Genomic DNA, 23,549 nt, shown 5'->3' with positions numbered 1-23,549 from the left:
TCCCATATGAACTTTTTCCCATTATTTTGGGGTCACTTAGTTTTAATTATGGCAAACTTGGGAAAGGTAATTAAATTGCAGTTAAGTGAGACTTGATTACCCTACTGCCATTCTGTCTTGGCTAAGTGGCAAAGTAAAAGCATAAAATTGTTCAGAAGGGAGTTTTTCATATTCTTTGTGTGCTTGTCTCTACCAGCAGTGGTGGGCTGCTGAGGCTTGAAAGCTTGCCGAGGCTTTCTGGACACCTGCCCAAGGTCTTCAGGGTTTGAGGGATGTTAATAGGACCACCTTGGAGAAGGTGTAGGTGAGACTATTCAGAGAAAGCTCTTGCCCATCTTTCTTATGTTCTGGCATTTTATATGACAGCTGATGCTCTGAAATCTGCAGTGTAGTGAACACTTCATTGTCAAGGCTTGAGTGTCAGCCCTGTTTTCTGCATCTTTGGTCCCCTGGTCCCAAGCAACCTCTCCTGCATTTCCCCCTAATCCAAGGTGTGTGACCCAAGCAGCAGTCTAGGGTAGCATCTTCACATGCTGGCAGGCTAGAAAGCCAGGTTCTCACCTAGGTTTTCCATGCTTTTTGCAGTTAGCAAGTGTAGCCCTCAGCACCAGATAAGAAATTACTACTTCTTATCATTACCCTGAGTGAGCTACACTCAACTGACTGCCCTGCCCACTGGGTTCCTTACATTTCTACTTCCCTTTATTTCTAACATTCACCCTGCCTGAATTGCCTCTCTTTGGAACTCTTTCCTGTAAATATCCTATCCATTTTGCAAGATCCAGTGCATTTTCCAACTCTTCCATGCAGCTTTCTTAAATTGTAATAGCCAGCCAGGCATGGTGGTTCATGCCTGTAATCCCAGCACTTTGGGTGGCTGAGGCGAGCCAATCATCTGAGATCGGGAGTTCAAGACCACCCTGGCCAACATGGTGAAATGCCATCTCTACTAAAAATACAAAAATTAGCTGTGTGTGGTGGCGCACACCTATAATCCCGGCTACTCAGGAGGCTGATGCAGGAGAATCACATGAACCTGGGAGGCGGAGGTAGCAATGAGCCGAGATCACACCACTGCACTCCAGACTAGGTGACAGAGCGAGACTCTGTCTCAAAAAAAAAAAAATGTCCAAGCACAGTGGCTATTGCCTGTAATCCCAGCACTTTGGGAGGCCGAGGCAGGCGGATTACCTGAGGTCAGGAGTTCAAGACCAACCAACCAGGAGCCTGACCAACATGGAGAAACCCCATCTCTACAAAAAATATTTAAAAATTAGCCAGACGTGGTGGTGCATGCCTGTAATCCCAGCTACTTGGGAGGCTGAGGCAGGAGAATCGCTTGAACCTGGAAGGCCGAGGTTGCCGTGAGCCAAGATCATGCCATTGCACTCCAGCCTGGGCAACAAGAGCGAAACTCCACCTCAAAAAAAAAAAAATTAAAAAAAAAAAAAGTCATAGCCAGAAATTATTTCCCCCACCTCTGTGCTCCCTGTTCACCCATAACATTTGATTCATGCTCATGTGGTACTGTGGCACTTACTGCATCTTTCTTCTCTCTTCAACTAGACTATAAATTCCTTGAGTATAGAAATAGTTTTATATGTTCTTGTATCCCCTAACTCCTTACACTGCACTTTTTACATATTAGATATCTTATAAGCATTTATTGAATGAAAAATAGAGATCAGGCCAGGTGCGGTGGCTCACGCCTATAATCCCAGCACTTTGGGAGGCCGAGGCGGGTGGATCATGAGGTGAAGAGATCGAGACCATTCTGGTCAAAAAGGTGAAACCCCATCTCTACTAAAAATATAAAAATTAGCTGGGCATGGTGGTGCGTGCCTGTAGTCCCAGCTACTCGGGAGGCTGAGGCAGGAGAATTGCTTGAATCCAGGAGGCGGAGGTTGCGGTGAGCCGAGATCGTGCCATTGCACTCCAGTCTGGGTAACAACAGCGAAACTCCGTCTCAAAAAGAAAAATAGAGATCTCTGATTTAACCCCTCTACTATAATTGGCTATATATCTGTTAAGAGATCCCTCCTGCTTCTAAAAAAAATATTGTACATGATTACAGAGGGGGAGAAAAAAGAAAATAGTTTTTTTTAAGTTGGTACCAATGTTATAAATATAGAAAAAAATTTGTGGATGAGTGCTTCATTCCTTGAAGCTCACAAAATTGAAAAAACAAAACCACAGAAGGAAGCTTTGTCTATAATAAAATGAAATAACCTACACATACCTATGCACAAACTACAGAATATCTTCCAGATACAATGACACTTAGATAAAATCCAAAGAGAACACCAAGATTCAATATAAGGAGTATAAGGAAGGGGAACATGGGTGAACCAAAGGAAAAATGACAAACTTCCTCTTTTCAAAATACCAAGCCATGTAAAACTTAAAGAAAAAACATCAAAGCATATAGAAGGAAGAAAATCAGGCTGGCCTCAGACATTTCTTTTTTTTTTTTTTTTTTAAGACAGAGTCTCACTCTGTCACCCAGGGTGGAGTACAGTGGTACAATTTCAGCTCACTGCAACCTCTGCCTTACAGGTTCAAGCAGTTCTCCTACCTCAGCCTCCCAAGTAGCTGGGATTACAGGCGCCCACCACCAGGCCCAGCTAATTTTTGTATTTTTAGTAGAGATGGGGTTTCACCATGTTACACCAGGCTGGTCTTGAACTCCTGACCTCAGGTAATACACCCACCTCAGCCTCCCAAATTGCTGAGATTACAGGCATGAGTCACCACACCCAGCGCTTCTGTCATCCTCTTGAAAACAGGAAATTAGGACACTTTGGGAAGATCCCCTGGATTAAAGGGGCTCCTAATGGCTTTTGGCTCATTGCCTATCTTTGAACCATTTGCGCTAAACCCATCTTCTTAGATGAAAAATTCTGCAACTTAACTCCTTAAGGCTGTTTAATCTTTGCTTTGATTTCCCCTAAACTCCCTAGCCTCTGCTTAGGGAATATGAGGAGGGAGCCATTTCTCACCACTAAACCTTGTATAGTGAAGTAGGGCACATAGAACTAAAAAGAGGAAATATTCAGGCTGCTCACTGGAGCCAGTACATTTTAATCTAGAGGACCCAGGAGCAAGAGTAACCAGAAACAGGAAAAAGGTAAGATCATTTCTTCAAGTATTATATCTCATTACCTGAATTAACCTGGATAGATCACAAAGGTGATACTGAAGAGGGGAAAGCAAGTTACAGAAGGATGCACAGAGAATGGTAACATGTATGTACAATTTTAAAACATGCAAAACAACATTGTATGTTTAATATATGTAGTAAAAATGCTTAGGAACAATAAACACCACAGTCAAATAATGGTTGCCCTGGGAAATGTGATGAAAGAAAGATGCGTAGCAAGTTGGATTGATTGTTTCTTAAGCTGTTTGGTGGATACACAGGTGTTCTTTATATTATTCTCTAGTTTTTTTCTATACTTGAAATATTTCATTAAAAATAATACTTGGTTGGCCAGATGCAGTGGTTCACACCTGTAATCCCAACACTTTGAAGGCTGAGATAGAAGGATCACTGAGACCAGGAGTTTGAGACCAGCCTGGGCAACATAAAGATTCCATCTCTATTAAAAAAAAAAAAACAAATGTTTGAAATTATAAATAATAGGGAGAGAGATCCAAGATGGCCAATTACTAGCAGCTCAGAATTGTAGCTTCCAGTGAAAGCACAGAGAATGAGAGGATGCCACTCTTTCAGATGAATTTTTGTTGCTCACAGACCAAGAGATTCCCAGTGGAGGAGCCCTGGGAGTCGCCAGCGCAACTCTTGTGGCTGGCACGGCAGTTTTGCCGGCGACTCGGCGCAGCAGTTCTTGGTGCAGAGTAAATGGGACTGGGTCCATTTTTGGTTGACATTTGGAGCTCCAGGAAGGCAGAGTTGCCCATTCAGCTGATTGAAAAAGGGACTCAAGAGAGAAGCCAGACCGGAGATTTCTGAGCAGAAAATCACCGTGAATCTTGATGCCGCTGTTTTGGCCAGCACAGTGGTTTGCTCAGATTCCGGCGCTGGGAATCAACAAGTTTGACGTCCACTCAGAGACCTAATTAGAAAGGTGGTAATTACAAAGACGACAGATGGATAAATTTACAACAATGGGAAGAAAACAGCATAAAAAGGCTGAGAATACCCAAAATCAGAATGCCTCTCCCTCTACAGGGGATCACAGTTCCTCATCAACAGGGGAACAAGGCCTGATGGAGAATGCTTACGTTCCATTAACAGAATTAGGCTTCAGAAAGTGGATAATAAGAAACTTCTATGAGTTAAAAGAACATGTTCTAGCCCAACGTAAAGAAACTGAGAACCTTGAAAAAAGGTTTGACAAAATCCTAACGAGAATAGACAATTTAGAGAGGAATATAAGTGAATTAATGGAACTGAAGAATACAATATGAGAACTCCGTGAAGTATGCACAGGTTTTAACGGTCAAATTGATCAAGCAGAAGAAAGGATATCAGAGGTCGAAGACCAACTTAGTGAAATGAAACAAGACAAGACTAGAGAAGAAAGAGTAAAAAGGAATGAGCAAAGTCTCCAAGAAATATGGGATTATATGAAAAGATCTAATTTACGTTTGATAGGTGTACCTGAATGTCATGAAGAGAATGAATCCAGCTGGAAAATATTCTTCAGGATATTATTCAGGAAAACTTTCCCAACCTAGTAAGGCAGGATAATACTCAACTCCAGGTAATACAGAGAACACCACAAAGATATTCCTCAAGTAGAGCAACCCCAAGACACATAATCGTTAGATTCACCAAGGTTGAAATAAAGGAGAAAATTCTAAGGGCAGCTAGAAAGAAAGGTCAGGTTACCCATAAAGGGAAGCCTATCAGACTCACAGCAGATCTCTCAGCAGAAACCCTACAAACTAGAAGAGAGTGGGGGTCAATATTCAATATCCTCGAAGAAAAGAATTTTCAACCCAGAATCTCAAATCCAGCCAAACTAAGCTTCATAAATGAAGGAAAATAAAATTTTTCACGAACAAGCAAGCACTCAGAGATTTCATCACCACCAGGCCTGCCTTACAAGAGCTTCTGAAAGAAGCATTACACACAGAAAGGAACAACCAGTATCAGTCATCCCAAAAACTTACCAAAAGGTAAAGAGTATCTCCATAATGAAGAATCTATATCAACTAATGGGCAAAATAGCCATAGCATTAAATGACAATATTAAACTCACAAATATCAATATTAATCCTAAATTTAAATGGATTAAATACCCCAATCAAAGACACAGACAGGCAAATTGAATAAAAAGTCAAAACCCATCAACACGCTGTATCCAGATCCATCTCATAAACAAGGACACACAGACTCAAAGGATTGGAGGAAGACTCACCAATCAAATGGAGAGGAAAAAAAAAAAAAACACAGGAGTTGTAACTTTCATCTCTGACAAAATAGACTTTAATAGTAACAAAGACTAAAAGAAACAAATAAGGACATTACATAATGGTAAAAGGATCAATGCAACAACAGGAGTCAATGATTATAAATATATATGCACTCAATATAGGAGCACCCAGATACATAAGACAAGTTCTTAATGACTTATAAAGAGACTGGGACTCCCGCACAATAATAGTGGGAGACTTTGACACCACATTGTTAATATTTGATGGATAAATGAGATAGAAAATTAACAGGGACATCTATGATTAGAACTCAGACCTGGAACAAGTAAACTCAGTGAATATTTATAGAATTCTTCACCCCAGGTCTGCAGAACATACATTTTTCTTAGTATCACATTACACCTATTTTGAAAGTGACCACATAATTGGAAATCACTCTTCAGCATTTGCATAGCATTTCACAGACTTAAATGAAATACTGGTTGGCTGTTTGTTATTTTCTTCCCTTATTCCTTCCTGTCTCTGCTGTTAAGCACAATTATCAGCATAAAAGCGGTTTTTAATACCTATCTTTAGATTGCATTCCAGCCTGGGCAATGGAGCAAGACTCCTGTTCTCTCTCCCCCTTTCTCTTTCTCTTTCTTTCAAAAAAAAAAGAAAAAGGATTTTATGAAAGGGTCTATGGAGGTGGCATGAGCTGAGCTTTATTTAATCGTAATAGTACCAGATGCAAATTACTGCTGTCTTATTATATCCCAGGCACCAAATTAGTGTTTTCCATCCATTGGCTCATTTAATTCTCAGGACAATCCTGCAAACTGATTACTGTTGTTCTCCAAAAAAAAAAAGAAAGAAAGAAAGAAAGAAATTATAAATAATAAAAATAATACATGGCTCTTTCTCTAAAGAGATACTTGGACCAGCTTAGAAGGGCTTAGGTTAGGAGGCTTCCCAGCACCTGGAGAGATATGGGTGACTCAGCCATAATCTTTGGGCTGAAGTGATGAGTTGGCCTTAAAGCAACCTTAGTCACATGCCTAGAAAAGCTACATGTATCTTCAGTTTCATTCCCTTTTCTTCCCCCAGGGTCATGACTAGGTTTAGAAAGCCTGCCAACTAATCTTCAAAAAAGAACCTGCCCATTCTCAGAGTTACTGAGAAGTTTCATGCCTCTTTGCCAAATATTCCCTAAATCAGTAACTGAGGCAGGAGTCCGTGATACAGTGGAGTGTCACTTTAGGCTCAGGCACATTGTCTAACATCTTTGAGTCTCAGTTTCCTCTGTAAAAATTGTAAAAAACTCACCAAGGAGAATAAATACCACCATCCCTGCAAGTCTGCCAAAAGGATTAAGTTACAAAATGAGTATAGGCTGGGCATGGTAGCTCACACCTATAATCCCAACACTTTGGGAGGCCGAGGCGAGCGGATCATGACATCAGGAGATCAAGACCATCCTGGCTAACATGGTGAAACCCCATCTCTACTAAAAATACAAAAAATTATCCCGGTGTGGTGGCACCCACCTGTAATCCCAGCTACTCAGGGGGCTGAGGCAGAAGAATCACTTGAACCCAGGAGGCGGAGGTTGCAATGAGCCGAGACTGCGCCACTGCACTCCAGCCTCGGCAACAGATCAAGATTCCATCTCAAAAAAAAAAAATAGTGTAAAGTGCTTTGTATAATGACTGAGATGTATTAGACAGTAGATATATGTGAGTTCCCTTTCGTCCCTGGAAAGAACTGAAGAAAGACCTACCTAAAGCCAGAAGAGGAGCCAGAATTTGGAGGCAGTCTTGCTTCCCCAATCAGTCTTCTTCCTCGGGTGATATGCCACAATATAGTATAGCGTAGTGTCCCTGGCCAAGCAGTGCTCTTACTGTAGAACTCTGTGTTTTTCTCATGGCCTCCTTTCCACTGAAGTATTACAGTTTTCAGAGTAATTTTGCAAGGCCTGCCTCTGTGCTTGAAATTTGAACCCACCAAGGAGAAATGAGAACCAAGTCTCCTTTAGTCTTAGCCATCACGGAGCAGCATCTTAGGGAACACAGATAGACATTAGCACAGTGGAGTGCTTAGTGCCAGCCTGAGAGTTAAAACTAGGATTCAGAAGCTGTAATTCTATCCTAAGCAAGTTCTTTTCTTGGACTATAGGAACTCATCTCTTCTCTCTCTTTAGGCACTAAACAGAAAAGACAGAGGCTTTGCTGCCAGTTGGCAACCTGTAGAGGGCTTGTTTGATATAGTCCTGTCTTTCCACTCCCTGTGGCATGAACAGAGACACTCCCAGTAAAGTCCTTGATCCTGGAGTTTCTTCTTGAATGGGAAAAGCTGTGTTTGGTTGAAATTTTTCCAAAGTACCTCAGCCTTGCTAATGGAGGTGATTTGTGACTGCACAGTAATACTGGGGAACAGTTGAGGATACAGATGGTTAGAAAAGAGCTTCACACCCAGTAAGCTGTTGTCAGGTATTCATCTCAAAGCCTTCCACAGATCCACTGACCAGGAGCCTCTCAGGAGAGCCCACGGCTTTCCATTGGTCACCCCACTTTCCCTATCACATCTGTAGGCTCTACAGCCATGGTTTATGTGTCTCAGAAAGAGTTACACATAAATTGGATGAGATAGGCAATATGAGAGGTTCCTGAAGACCCCAATCTGATCTATGAAGCCTAAGGAAAACCAGGCTGTTTATTACTGTGGAAATCCGACCTCAGTTATTCTTACCTCTTCCTTCCAGAAATCTCTCCCACTTATATATCCCAGATTCCAAAATAGATATTTTATTGTCTCTAATTATGGTTGAGTTCCTGTTAGCTGTTTCTTGTCTTCTGTGTTTACCCCTTGCCTAGCTTCAGAGCACACATTGTTTGGTTCTTACTACTGAGTAGGAAGCATACCCCACTACCACCTTGGAAAAGGAAATAAGACTTTTCCATGATAAACTAGTAGCTAACCGAAAGGCAGCTTTATCCCAGGAGCCTCTGTATCTAAAGCTTTCTATGCTTCATTATTACCCTCTTTGGAGAAATTTTCCCCAAAAACCAGGAACCACCCTAACTGCTTGCTGGACTGCTTTGCAAGTTAGGCAAGTTGGAAAGTTCTGGAACTCCCTTAAAGCCCACCCACTGAGTGTATCCTAAATCTGCCAAAGGGCAAACTAGTGCTGTCTCTGCCCATCAATAGCCTACACCACGGAAGTGCTGTGGTTTTGGCCTTTCACTACTTTCCAACAGGCTTTAACCTCCTAGGAGAATAGAAATAAAGAAGACTCTGAAATGCCATAAAGTGCTAAAAAATTTTTTCATTTTACTAAGTTTTGGCATTTGGGAATAATCTTTTTTAATGGCCTTTGTATCGGTGTTTTCAGTCCTTGGAATGTCCTCTTCCCCGCCCCCTCACGCCTCTTGGGTTGGGAATTTTTCCTTAGTTTTGTTTTGTTAAAAGTATGCTTACACCCTCTCTATCCTCCTCCTTCTCCCCGCAAGCTGCCCATTTTTTGCTCTTCCCATTTCTGACCCAGGGGTACTGAATATCCTCTTGTTAGAAAAGAGCTCCTTCCATTGAGCCGTCTCAGCTCAGAATAAGGCAGTTCTAGGTCTCCTCTAGTCTTTTCTTAATTTCTTTGTATTGCATCATGATTAAATTATGGATTCTGAAGTCAGGCAGACCTAGATTTAAATAGGTTACTAGCAGTTATATGGTTTTTGGTGAATGATTTAACTTCTCTAAATCTGTTACCTCATCTGCAAAATGTGGTTGCTCTTTTTTATTGCCTCAGAGATTAAAATAGTACTCCCAGAATCATCTAGGAGGGGTTTTCTTTTAGTTAAATACATTAAGCTTCTATCCAAGACATACCAAAATAATTGATGGAGGCCAGGACACTGAGGGTGGTTTTATTTGTTATTTTTTACACTATAGTATACACATGCCTATAGTCTCAGCTACTTGTGGGGCTGAGGCAGAGGATCACTTCAGCCCAGGAGATAGAGGCTGCAGTGAATTAAGATCACACCATTGCACACCAGCCTGGATTACAAAGTAAGATCCTGTCTCAAAAAAAAGAAATTACTAGATTTGTGGTCAGCCATGGTAGCTCATGCCTATAATCCCAACACTTGGGGAGGCTGAGGCAGGCAGATCACGTGAGGCCAGGAGTATGAGACCAGCCTGGCCAACATGGTGAAACCCCATCTCTACTAAAAATACAAAAATTGGCCATGCATGGTGGTAGGGGTCTGTAGTCCTAGCTGCTTGGGAGGCTGAGGCAGAATTACTTGGACCTGGGAGGTGAAGGTTGCAGATTGCACCAGTGCACTTGAGTCTGGGGGACAGAGGAAGATTCCATCTCAAAAAAAAAAAAAGAAGGTTGGATCACCTGAGGTCAGGAGTTCAAGATCAGCCTGGCCAACATGACGAAACCCTGCCTGTACTAAAAATACAAAAAATGGCCAGGCGCAATGGCTCACTCCTATAATACCGGCACTTTGGGAGGCCAAAGCAGGCGGATCACAACGTCAAGAGATCGAGACCATCCTGGCCAACATGGTGAAACACCATCTTTACTAAAAATACAAAAATTAGCTGGGCATGGTGGTGCGCACCTGTAGTCCCAGCTACTCAGGAGGCTGAGGCAGGAAAATTGCTTGAACTGGGGAGGCAGAGGTTGCAGTGAGCTGACATTGCACCACTGCACCCAGCCTGGTGACAGAACAAGATTTCATCTCAAAAAAGAAAAAAAATTAGCCAGGCATGGTGGCAGGCACCTGTAATGCCAGCTACTTGGGAGGCTGAGGCAGGAGAATTGCTTGAACCCAGGAGACAGAGGTTGCAGTGAGCCCAGATTGTGCCATTGCACCCCAGCCTGGGCGACAGAGCAAGACTCTGTCTCAAAAAAAAAGAAAAAAGAAATTACTAGATTTGTAAAAGTCACGCCTATAATGTACAGAGACTATTTATTTAACACAATACCTGGCATAGAATAGATGTACAGTAAAGCTTAGTCATAAATTCCTTTCTTTTTTTTTTTTTTTTTTGAGACAGTCTTGCTTTTGTTGCCCAGGCTAGAGTGCAATGGCATGATCTCAGCTCACTGCAACCTCTACCCACTGGGTTCAAGCAATTCTTCTGTCTCAGCCTCCCAACTAACTGGGACTACAGGCTCCTGCCACCAAGCCTGGCTAAATTTTGTATTTTTAGTAGAGACGGGGTTTCACGATATTGGTCGGGCTGGTCTCAAACTCCTGACTTCAGGTGATCCGCCTGCCTCAGCCTCCCAAAGTGCCAGGATTTCAGGTATGAGTTACTGTACCTGGCCGCTTTTTAAATACATTTAAATGCTATGAGCAAGTGGTGCTGCTCTTGGGGTATGCTTTAGAGTCTGGAATAGTTTTTTATGTGGAATGGAATTGGTTTTGAAAAAAATCCTTTTTAGCCAGACATAGTGATGGGCACCTGTAGTCTCAGAGACTTAGGAGGTTGAGGCAGGAGAATTGCTTGAGCTTGAATTTAAGACCAGCTTGGGCAACATAATACCTTATCTCTTAAAAAAAGTTTTTTAGGCCGGGCGCGGTGACTCACTCCTGTAATCCCTACACTTTGGGATGCCAAGGCAGTGGATCACTTGAGGTCAGGAGTTCAAGACCATCCTGACCAACATGGTGAAACCCCATCTCTACTAAAAATACAAAAATTAGCCTGGTATGGTGGCCCTGTAGTCCCAGCTACTTGGGAGGCTCAGGCAGGAGAATCGCTTGAACCCACAAGAAAGAGGCTGCAGTGAGCCAAGATCGCACCACTTGCACTCCAACCTGGGCAATAGAGCGAGACCTTATCTGAAAAAAAAATTTTTTTTTTCATTTTTAATGAGTATGGCTTTGCTTAACCAGAGTCTGTGGTGAGAGTGTGGGGAGCCTATTGTTTCCAGAGTTGATCTCCTAGGAGGATTCTTGATTTCTGAGCCTCAAGTGAAGTTTGGTATATACTCCCAGATGAGAAGCAGCAGTGATAGGTCAGCCTAAGGACCAGCCCCAGAACAAAGAAGAGGTTGGATGGAATTTAGACCTCTAGGTTCTGGGGTCCTAAAGAACTGAAGTAATTAGCCAGGCATGTTGGTGTGCACTGTAGTCCCAGCTACAGGCTGAGGTGGGAGGATCACTTGAACCCAGGTGTTGTAGAGCTTGCAGTGATCTATGATCACACCACTGCACTCCAGTCCTGGTGACACAGTGAGATCCTGTCTAAAAAAAAAAAAGGAACTGAATGAAGTCAGAGTATCTTCTTTTTAGGCCTTAGAGAAAGATTGTTACGAGGATAGTCCCAAATCTGGACTTCTGTGAAGCCAGGTCCTCCCTTGGCTTACAATTGTGTCTTCCACTGATAACTTGAGGCAGGTAGCCATTAACTAGACTGCCCAGCTGTTCCTGGCCTAGGGAGGAGCCAGAACTCCCAACCAATAGTAATGAGGATGATGATGCAAGCCCTGGGTCCTCCCTAACTTGGCTACTATGTTACAGAAGCAACATCCAAGGCAGCGTCATCTGCAACAATGCTGTGATCGAGAAGGGTACAGACATCAAGGACTGCTTGATTGGAAGTGGCCAGAGGATTGAAGCCAAAGGTAAACAAGATTACAATCACAAATTCCATTTCTCCTTCTCATACCAGCACTGATAATGCCAAAATACTGGTGAGGATGTGGGAAACAAGCACATACATACACTGCGGGCAAAAACATAAATTGATAAAGCCATCTTTGGAGAGCAGTTGACATCACTGTCAAATTTTTTAACTTTGACTTAAACAGTTTCATTTCTAGGAATTCATCTTACAGACAAGCTTATACATGTATGCCACCTTAATATCAAAAATTTGAAAACATACCAATAGACCTAATGGCCCAGGTTGGCACCAATACTATACAGTTGTTCTTGGGGGCTAGTCACAGTGGCTTATGCCAATAATCCCAACACTTTGGGACGCTGAAGTGTGAGGATTGCTTGAGCCTAGACAACATAGCAGGAATCCATCTCTAAAAAAAATTTTTTAAAAATTAGCTAGGCACAGTGGCACACACCTGTTGTCCCAGCTACTCAAGAGACTGAGGCAGGAGAATTGCTTGAGCCTGAGAGGTCAAGGCTGCAGTGAGCTGAGATCGAACCACTGTACTCTAGCCTGGGTGACAGAAGAAGGAGACCCTGTCTTAAAAATAATAATAAAAATGACTGACTGCTTTTGATATTATTCCTAAACCTAAAATAAGGTGGGGAGGAGAGTTGCTGAAGGAATTAACTCCACCAATTCTGTAGAAGACACATCATTTTCCTTCTTTCATTACTTGCCCTTTCCCTTTTTTTAAAGTGACATGCCTTCCTTTTGGGCTTTAAAGTCAAACAGACCTGGGTTCATATCTCAACTCTGCAACTCAGTGACCATGCATCAAGTTAAATTTATAATCACTAAGCCCTTAGAATTTTCTTTTTAAAAATTATTTATTTATTTATTTATTTAGAGATGGAGTCTCACTCTGTTGCCCAGGCTGGAGTGCAGTGGTGCAATCTCAGCTCACTACAACCTCCACCTCCTGTGTTCAAGCAATTCTCCTGCCTCAGCCTCCCGAGTATCTGGGATTATAGGCACGCACCACCACGCCTGGCTAATTTTTGTATTTTTATTTTTTTATTTTTTTTTTTTTTATTTTTTATTTGATTATAGGTTTTGGGGTACATGAGCAGAGCATGCGAGACAGTTGCGTAGGTACACACATGGCAGTGTGCTTTGCTTTTCTTCTCCCCTTCACCCACATTTGGCATTTCTCCCCAGGCTATCCCTCCCCACCTCCCCCTCCCACTGTCCCTCCCCTTTTCCCCCCAATAGACCCCAGTGTTTAGTACTCCCCTTTCTGTGTCCATGTGTTCTCATTTTTCATCACCCACCTATGAGTGAGAATATGCGGTGTTTCATTTTCTGTTCTTGTGTCAGTTTGCTGAGGATGATGTTCTCCAGATTCATCCATGTCCCTACAAACGACACGAATTCATCATTTCTGATTGCTGCATAATATTCCATGGTGTATATGTGCCACATTTTTCCAATCCAGTCTATTATCAATGGGCATTTGGGTTGATTCCAGGTCTTTGCTATTGTAAACAGTGCTGCAATGAACATTCGTGTACATGTGTCCTTATAGTAGAACGATTTATAGTCTTTTGGATATATACCCAGTAATGGGATTGCTGGGTCAAATGGAATTTCTATTTCTAAGGCCTTGAGGAATCGCCACACTGTCTTCCACAATGGTTGAACTAATTTACACTCCCACCAACAGTGTAAAAGTGTTCCTTTTTCTCCACATCCTCTCCAGCATCTGTTGTCTCCAGATTTTTTAATGATCGCCATTCTAACTGGCGTGAGATGGTATCTCAATGTGGTTTTGATTTGCATCTCTCTGATGACCAGTGACGATGAGCATTTTTTCATATGATTGTTGGCCTCATATATGTCTTCTTTCGTAAAGTATCTGTTCATATCCTTTGCCCACTTTTGAATGGGCTTGTTTGTTTTTTTCCTGTAAATCTGCTTGAGTTCTTTGTAAATTCTGGATATCAGCCCTTTGTCAGATGGGTAGACTGCGAAAATTTTTTCCCATTCTGTTGGTTGCCGATCCACTCTAGTGACTGTTTCTTTTGCCGTGCAGAAGCTGTGGAGTTTCATTAGGTCCCATTTGTCTATTTTGGCTTTTGTTGCCAATGCTTTTGGTGTTTTGTTCATGAAGTCCTTGCCTACTCCTATGTCCTGGATAGTTTTGCCTAGATTTCCTTCTAGGGATTTTATGGTGCCAGGTCTTATGTTTAAGTCTTTAATCCATCTGGAGTTAATTTTAGTGTAAGGTGTCAGGAAGGGGTCCAGTTTCTGCTTTCTGCACATGGCTAGCCAGTTTTCCCAACACCATTTGTTAAACATGGAATCCTTGCCCCCTTGCTTGTTTTTGTCAGGTTTATCAAAGATTGTATAGTTGTATGTATGTTGTGTTGCCTCCGGTGCCTCTGTTTTGTTCCATTGGTCTATATCTCTGTTTTGGTACCAGTACCATGCTGTTTTGATTACTGTAGCCTTGTAGTATAGTTTGAAATCCGGTAGTGTGATGCCCCCCGCTGTGTTCTTTTTGCTTAGAATTGACTTGGCTATGCAGGCTCTCTTTTGGTTCCATATGAAGTTCATGGTGGTTTTTTCCAGTTCTGTGAAGAAAGTCAATGGTAGCTTGATGGGGATAGCGTTGATTCTGTAAATTACTTTGGGCAGTATAGCCATTTTCACGATATTAATTCTTCCTAACCATGAACATGGAATGTTTCTCCATCTGTTTGTGTCCTCTCTGATTTCGTTGAGCAGTGGTTTGTAGTTCTCCTTGAAGAGGTCCCTTACGTTCCTCGTGAGTTGTATTCCAAGGTATTTTATTCTTTTTGTAGCAATTGCGAATGGCAGTTAGCTCTTGATTTGGCTTTCTTTAAGTCTGTTATTGGTGTAGATGAATGCTTGTGATTTTTGCACATTGATTTTATATCCTGAGACTTTGCTGAAGTTGTTTATCAGTTTCAGGAGTTTTTGGGCTGAGGCAATGGGGTCTTCTAGGTATACTATCATGTCGTCTGCAAATAGAGACAATTTGGCTTCCACCTTTCGTATTTGAATACCCTTTATTTCTTTTTCTTGCCTGATTGCTCTGGCTAGAACTTCCAGTACTATATTGAATAGGAGTGGTGAGAGAGGGCATCCTTGTCTAGTGCCAGATTTCAAAGGGAATGCTTCCAGTTTTTGCCCATTCAGTATGATATTGGCTGTTGGTTTGTCATAAATAGCTTTTATTACTTTGAGATACGTTCCATCGATACCGAGTTTATTGAGGGTTTTTAGCATAAAGGGCTGTTGAATTTTGTCAAATGCCTTCTCTGCGTCAATTGAGATAATCATGTGGTTTTTGTTTTTGGTTCTGTTTATGTGGTGAATTACGTTGATAGACTTGCGTATGTTGAACCAGCCTTGCATCCCCGGGATGAATCCTACTTGATCATGATGAATAAGTTTTTTGATTTGCTGTTGCAATCGGCTTGCCAATATTTTATTGAAGATTTTTGCATCTATGTTCATCATGGATATTGGCCTGAAGTTTTCTTTTCTCGTTGGGTCTCTGCCGGGTTTTGGTATCAGGATGATGTTGGTCTCATAAAATGATTTGGGAAGGATTCCCTCTTTTTGGATTGTTTGAAATAGTTTTAGAAGGAATGGTACCAGCTCCTCCTTGTGTGTCTGGTAGAATTCGGCTGTGAACCCGTCTGGACCTGGGCTTTTTTTGTGAGGTAGGCTCTTAATTGCTGCCTCGACTTCAGACCTTGTTATTGGTCTATTCATAGTTTCAGCTTCCTCCTGGTTTAGGCTTGGGAGGACACAGGAGTCCAGGAATTTATCCATTTCTTCCAGGTTTACTAGTTTATGCGCATATAGTTGTTTGTAATATTCTCTGATGATGGTTTGAATTTCTGTGGAATCTGTGGTGATTTCCCCTTTATCATTTCTTATTGCATCTATTTGGTTGTTCTCTCTCTTTTTTTTAATCAATCTGGCTAGTGGTCTGTCTATTTTGTTGATCTTTTCAAAAAACCAGCTCTTGGATTTATTGATTTTTTGAAGGGTTTTTCGTGTCTCAATCTCCTTCAGCTCAGCTCTGATCTTAGTAATCTCTTGTCTTCTGCTGGGTTTTGAGTTTTTTTGATCTTGCTCCTCTAGCTCTTTCAATTTTGACGATAGGGTGTCAATTTTGGATCTCTCCATTCTCCTCATATGGGCACTTATTGCTATATACTTTCCTCTAGAGACTGCTTTAAATGTGTCCCAGAGGTTCTGGCACGTTGTGTCTTCATTCTCATTGGTTTCGAAGAACTTCTTTATTTCTGCCTTCATTTCGTTGTTTACCCAGTCAACATTCAAGAGCCAGTTGTTCAGTTTCCATGAAGCTGTGCGGTTCTGGGTCGGTTTCTGAATTCTGAGTTCTAACTTGATTGCCCTATGGTCTGAGAGGCTGTTTCTTATGATTTCAGTTGTTTTGCATTTGTTGAGCAGTGCTTTACTTCCAATTATGTGGTCAATTTTAGAGTAGGTGTGATGTGGTGCTGAGAAGAATGTGTATTCTGTGGATTTGGGGTGGAGAGTTCTGTAAATGTCCACCAGGTTTGCTTGCTCCAGGTCTGAGTTCAAGCCCTGGATATCCTTGTTGATTTTCTGTCTGGTTGATCTGTCTAGTATTGACAGTGGAGTGTTAAAGTCTCCCACTATTATTGTGTGGGAGTCTAAGTCTTTTTGTAAGTCATTAAGAACTTGCCTTATGTATCTGGGTGCTCCTGTGTTGGGTCCATATATGTTTAGGATCGTTAGCTCTTCTTGTTGTATCGATCCTTTTACCATTATGTAATGGCCTTCTTTGTCTCTTTTGATCTTTGTTGCTTTAAAGTCTATTTTATCAGAGATGAGAATTGCAACTCCTGCTTTTTTTTGCTTTCCATTAGCTTGGTAAATCTTCCTCCATCCCTTTATTTTGAGCCTTTGTGTATCCTTGCATGTGAGATGGGTTTCCTGGATACAGCACACTGATGGGTTTTGGATTTTTATCCAATTTGCCAGTCTGTGTCTTTTGATTGGTGCATTTAGTCCATTTACATTTAGGGTTAATATTGTTATGTGTGAATTTGATACTGCCATTTTGATGCTAAGTGGCTGTTTTGCCTGTTAGTTGTTGTAGATTCTTCATTATGTTGAAGCTCTTTAGCATTCAGTGTGATTTTGGAATGGCTGGTACTGATTGATCCTTTCTATGTGTAGTGCCTCTTTTAGGAGCTCTTGTAAAGCAGGCCTGGTGGTGACAAAATCTCTGAGTACTTGCTTGTTCACAAAGGATTTTATTCTTCCTTCACTTCTGAAGCTCAGTTTGGCTGGATATGAAATTCTGGGTTGAAAGTTCTTTTCTTTAAGAATGTTGAATATTGGCCCCCACTCTCTTCTGGCTTGTAGTGTTTCTGCCGAGAGATCTGCTGTGAGTCTGATGGGCTTCCCTTTGTGGGTGACCCGACCTTTCTCTCTGGCTGCCCTTAGTATTCTCTCCTTTATTTCAACCCTGTTGAATCTGACGATTATGTGCCTTGGGGTTGCTCTTCTTGCGGAATATCTTTGTGGTGTTCTCTGTATTTCCTGCAATTGAGTGTTGGCTTGTCTTGCTAGGTGGGGGAAATTTTCCTGGATGATGTCCTGAAGAGTATTCTCCAGCTTGGATTCATTCTCTTCGTCCCCTTCTGGTACACCTATCAAACCTAGGTTAGGTCTTTTCACATAGTCCCACATTTCTTGGAGACTTTGTTCATTCCTTTTTGTGCTTTTTTCTCTGATCTTGGTTTCTTGTTTTATTTCATTGAGTTGGTCTTCGACTTCAGATATTCTTTCTTCTGCTTGGTCAATTCGGCTGTTGAAACTTGTGTTTGCTTCGCGAAGTTCTCGTATTGTGTTTTTCAGCTCCTTTAATTCATTCATTTTCCTCTCTAAGGTATCCATTCTTGTTATCATTTCCTCGAATCTTTTTTCAAATCTTTTTTCAAGGTTCTTAGTTTCTTTGCATTGATTTAATACATGATCTTTTAGCTCACAAAAGTTTCTCATTATCCATCTTCTGAAGTCTAATTCCGTCATTTCGTCACAGTCATTCTCCGTCCAGCTTTGCTCCCTTGCTGGTGAGGAGTTTTGGTCCTTTCTAGGAGGCGAGGTGTTCTGGTTTTGGGTGTTTTCCTCCTTTTTGCGCTGGTTTCTTCCCATCTCTGTGGATTTGTCCGCTGGTTGTCTGCGTAGTTGCTGACTTTTCGTTTGGGTCTCTGAGTGGACACCCAGAATGTTGATGATGAATTATTTCTGTTGCTTGGTTTTCCTTCTACCAGTCTAGCCCCTTCACTGTACGACTGCTGAGGTCCGCTCCAGACCCTGCTTGTCTGGGGTGCACCTCTAGTAGCTGTGGCACAGCGAGGGATGCTACCAGTTTCTTTTTCTGCTCTCTTTGTCCCAGGATGATGCCTGCCTAATGTCAGTCTTTTGGATATAGAGGGGTCAGGGAGCTGCTTGAGGAGACAGTTTGTACTTTATAGGGGTTTAATTGCTGAGCTGTGCACTCTGTTGTTCATTCAGGGCTGTTAGGCTGCTATGTTTGATTCTGCTGCAACAGAGCTCATTAAAACCCCCCTTTTTTTTTTTTTTTTCTCAAATGCTCTATGTTGAGGGGTTTGGGCTTTATTTTTGGATGTCCGATCAGGTGTCCTGCCCAGCTAGAAGGCAGACTAGCCACTGTTTGGCTGCCGAGGCTCCGCCCTGCTGTTGTGTGATTCGCGCTGTTCCTGCCGGCTCTGCTGTGGTCTCCGCCACGCCCTGCGGCGGAGTCTCTTCGTTGTAGCGTGTTGCCTCAGCAACGGCAGGCTGCGTCAGCAGTGGGCGTGTATCTCAGTAGGGACGGGTTGCCTCGGCAACGGCTGGCTGCGTCAGCAGTGGGCGTGTATCTCAGTTGGGGCGGGTTGCCTTGGCAACGGCTGGCTGCTTCAGCAGTGGGCGTGTATCTCAGTTGGGGCGGGTTGCCTAGGTAGTGGTGGACGCCCCTCCCCCACAGAACGTCTCGGACCGTCTGCTCGGGATAGTTTGAAATCGCGGTTTTGTTCGTCCCACTGGGTATCCCAATCCCTGCAATCCCCTGGGCTGGCCTATTGTCCAAGTCTCGTTCAGTCTCAAGTCCAGCCCTCTCAAGTTTCAGGTTGCCGGTTCAACAGGGCACCTGGACAAGCGCGCCCTGTGGGGATTACTGGGTAGGGCCGGCCACCGCCGCCCCGGCTGCCGGCTTTGCCAGGCAGACCTACTGCCTGGCGTCCCGTGTCTTTTTTATACTTGGGAGTTTCCCCGTTCTGTGGGCAACAAAGATCAGTCTGGAAATGCCGCTCTGACTCACCGTTTGCGGATTCAACGAGAAGAGCTCCAATCCTGGGTTGTTCTCACAGCGCCATCTTGAGTCCTCCCCAATTTTTGTATTTTTAATAGAGACATGGTTTGACCATATTGGTCAGGCTGGTCTCAAACTCCTGACCTCCTGCATCTGCCCACCTCAGCCTTCCAAAGTGCTGGGATTACAGGCATGAACCAACACGCCTGGCTTAATGTTTATTTTTTGAGACAGATTCTTGCTCTGTCACCCAGGCTGCTATCTCAGCTTACTGCAGTCTCTTCCTCCTGTTTCAAGTGATTCTTGTGCCTCAGCCTCCCAGGTGGCTGAAACTACAGGGGCACACCACCACACTTGGCCAATTTTTGTATTTTTAGTAGAGACAGGGTTTTGTCATGTCACCCAGGCTGGTCTTGAACTCCTTGCCCCCCACCTGGTTTCCCAAAATTCTGAGATTACATTTGTGAGCCACTGCGCCCAGCCCCAGACTTTCTTAGAGCAATTGGGATAATAAAAGCTATCTTGGAAAATTTTTGTGATAATTACATATAATTAAATGACAGATATATGTACTACTCCTTGAGTGTACCAAGAGACTGAATTCCTCATATATACTATGCCATTATACCTCGCCATGCTTTTACATGGGCCCTCTCTAGATTTCCTCTCTTAAAGACTCTGACCAAGTGTTTTCTCCTATGTAGAAGCTTCTCTGACTCTTCCCATGACTCCCCGTAGCAGAACTACACATTCCTTCCACTGTGTCCTTGAGCTTTGCCACACCTTTATTAAAGTATGTTTCACAATTTGTGGCAGTTATCCATGAATCTTTGATAGTAGATGATATCTACATGATAGTAGATTCCCAGATCCTCAAGATCAATTGTCCCATAACTATATTCATCCCTAGCTCTCAGAACAGGTCCTGATTTATGGTAAATGCTCAGGGGGATGAGGGGAAGAGTAAATGAATGAATTTTGGATCCATGAAACATATTTTGAGTGATTTCAGGGTAGAAAGTTAGGGTTCCAAGAAAGGCCTCTGTGAGATGGATGCAATTATGAGATGGGCTTCATAATCTCCTGGGCTCTCTGCCTTTAATTAACACTATGTGTCTACCTTTTTCAAGGAAACCCTTTAATGGTCCTGCTGAAGGAGGAGTGCAGGGAAGTCACCTTTTTGGGACTCTAAACTGGACAACCCCAGCACTTCCTTCTCTCTGTCCTCTGCTGGAAGTACCCATGCATGCAACACAGTGGTCAGTGCCCTCCTGCCACAGGAACTTCCTGGCCAGTTGCCTTTTTCTGCTATTACTTCTCTTTTTTTTTTTGAGACTGAGCCATATGGTGAAAGCAAACTCAAGACTTGTTACTATGGATGACCTAGGCAAACATCAACAACTCATGTCCTTACCAGCAAAGAGCTCAATAGATGGCAAAGTCTTCCTCACATGAAGGGGTTTCAGGAAAAAATGTTCATCCTAAGAAATAATGCAGTCTCCTCTCCAAATTCTAATCATTTTCATATTACAGAGTCACCACATCCATAGCAGTCTTTTTTCTCCCAAAATATGACTCATAACCCAGCATAGGCCTCCCTGCCTTCTTCTAGCACTACCAAGAAAACAAGCCGTTTTATAACAACTCTGACTTTTCTCACCCCATCCCAATACCCTCATTGATTATCTCTGGCAAAAAATACTGGCAGCCAAATTTGACCTTCTCAAGCAGTAGAAAGGCCCCCACCTAACAGTCAAAACCTAAAAAATGGTCAGGTACAGTGGTGGTGGCTCACGCCTGTGATCCCAGCACTTTGGGAGACCAAGGCAAGTGGATCACTTGAGGTCCTGAGTCAAGACCAGCCCATCCAACATGGTGAAACCTCGTCTCTATTAAAAATACAAAAATTAGCTGTGTGTGGTCACACACACTTGTAATCTCAGCTACTTGGGAGGCTGAGGCAGGAGAATCACTTGAACCTGGGAGGCGGAGGTTCCAGTGAGCAGAGATCACACCACTGTACTCCAGCCTAGATGACAGAGCAAGACTCCATTTAAAAAGAAAAAGAAAAACTAAAAAACACTAACTGCTAAAAGTATGCTTCATCTAAGTCTCTTCTTACAGTCAGTGACAGAACTTGAATCTCTTTCCTGTGGCCAGAGTCATTAGTTCTTTGACCATGAAAGTAGACCTGATATAGGTCAAGGTATTGACATATACTTGACATAGGTCAAATCCTCCTGGCCAGCAGGAAGCCTTTTTAGTTTTCCAACAGCGCACCTTTTTATTTGTGACATGTTTTTGCCTTCTATCCCATTGCTATTTTCCCAACTTATCATCTTCCCTTGTACTTTTCCCCTTAGGATCTTTCCCAACCTAATACTAGCCCAGAGATTTTCCAGTGTATTTACTGGAGCCTACTCCCATCCCTGACCAAGCATCACTAGCCCTGCTTAGTTTTTTGGTTTTTTGAGGCAGGGTCTTGCTCTGTCACCCAGGCTAAAGTGCAAGTGGAACAGTCAAAGCTCACTGTAGCCTTAATCTCCCGGGCTCAAATGACCTCTCACCCCAGCCCCTGAGTAGCTGAGACCACAGGCACGTGCCACCACATCCAGCTAATATTTTTATTTTTTGTAGAGGTGGTGTCTATTGCACAGGCTGGTCTTGAACTCCTGGGCTTAGGCATTCCACCTACCTTGGCCTCCCGAAGTGCTGGGATTGCAGGCATGAGCCACCACGCCCGGCCTAGTTCTCCTTGTTGTGCCCCTACAGATTTCCTTCACCTTACTGAATCGCCGTGAAAATACATCAGCCCCATCATGCCAGATACATAGTCTCTGTTCCCTGGCTCCCCCTGCCTCTTCCAGGCCATTGGCTCACTGCCTTCTTTCTATAGTTCTTTTTCCATGAAAGTTTTCTATAGCTCTTCTTACCTTTCACTCTATCATTGGTCAGCTTCCAGGGTATTTTCCTACATTTATTAAGAGCTTTGGCCTATGGTTCACAGTCTTCCTTTCCTCTCCCTCACTTTCCTACAACATCTTGGACAACTTTAAACATATTCATCAGTAAACTATCCAGCTCTCCAGATTCATGATTCCCTAAACTTCTCTACCAGCCTTCATCTCCATTCAGCTTAGCTTTCCTCTTACACTATCATATCCTATCTTTGTCATTACCCAAAACCTCTAAAATCATCATGTGGCAGTAGCTATGCTAGACACTGGGGAAATAATCCTAACTACACTATTCCATCTCTGCCCTCAATGTGTTTTTTTTTTTTTTTTTGAGACGGAATTTCACTCTTGTTGCCCAGGCTGGAGTGCAATTATGCCATCTCGGCTTACCGCAACCTCCGCCTTCCGGGTTCAAACAATTCTCCTGCCTCAGCCTCCCAAGTAGCTGAGATTACAGGCATGAGCTATCATGCCTGGCTAATTTTGGATATTTAATAGAAACAGGGTTTCTCTGTGTTGATCAGGCTGGTCTTTTTTTTTTTTTTTAAATAGTAAAGAAAACTTACTATAATACATAGCGAGAAGTCCCAAGGTCACACAGCTCTGAAATTGGTTAAATCAGCAAATCACCAACATCAAGTGTTATAGAGGTCTTTCAAGTCTTCAGTTAAATTTATTTCTAGGTAATTTTTTGTGGCTAATGTAAACAGGATTACTTTCTTCATTTCTTTTTAGCTAGTTTGTTATTAGTGTATACAGATGCTACTGATTTTTCATGTTGATTTTGTATCCTACAACTTTACTGAGTTTGTTTACAGCTCTAAGAGTTTTTGGTGGTATCTTTTTTTTTTTATTTTTTAGACAGAGTCTTGCTGTTTTGCCAAGCGCTGGGCTGGAGTGCAGTGACACAATCTTGAATCACTGCAACCTCCACCTCCCAGCTTCAATCAATTCTCCTGCCTCAGCCTCCCAAATAGCTGGGACTACAGGCACATGCCACCACACCCAGCTAATTATTGTATTTTTAGTAGAGACAGGGTTTCACATGTTGGCCAGGCTGGTCTCAAACTCTTGACCTCATGATCCACCCACCTCTGCCTCCCAAAGTGCTGGGATTACAGGTATGAGCCACCGTGCCCCGCCTGTACCTTTGTTTTTTGTGTGCCTTTGTCTAG

The 23,549-nt window shown here is 42.7% G+C and overlaps 1 protein-coding gene across 3 annotated transcripts in view; it reads left to right on the top strand.

Moving 5' to 3' along the window:
• EIF2B3 (eukaryotic translation initiation factor 2B subunit gamma) overlaps positions 1 to 23,549 on the top strand; it is a 129,961-nt gene that overhangs the window by 101,506 nt on the left and 4,906 nt on the right. For all 3 annotated transcript variants that reach the window (XM_035251257.3, XM_002750746.6, XM_078331555.1), the window contains one exon: positions 11,922 to 12,025. In XM_035251257.3, the coding sequence (XP_035107148.1) occupies positions 11,922 to 12,025 (104 nt within the window). The remainder of the gene's footprint in view (positions 1 to 11,921; positions 12,026 to 23,549) is intronic.

The sequence above is a fragment of the Callithrix jacchus genome, chromosome 7 (genome assembly GCF_049354715.1).
Source record: "Callithrix jacchus isolate 240 chromosome 7, calJac240_pri, whole genome shotgun sequence".
Taxonomy (NCBI): Eukaryota; Metazoa; Chordata; class Mammalia; order Primates; family Cebidae; genus Callithrix; species Callithrix jacchus.
Note: the sequence above shows the minus strand (reverse complement) of the source record. Positions and strands in the feature narration are given on the sequence as shown.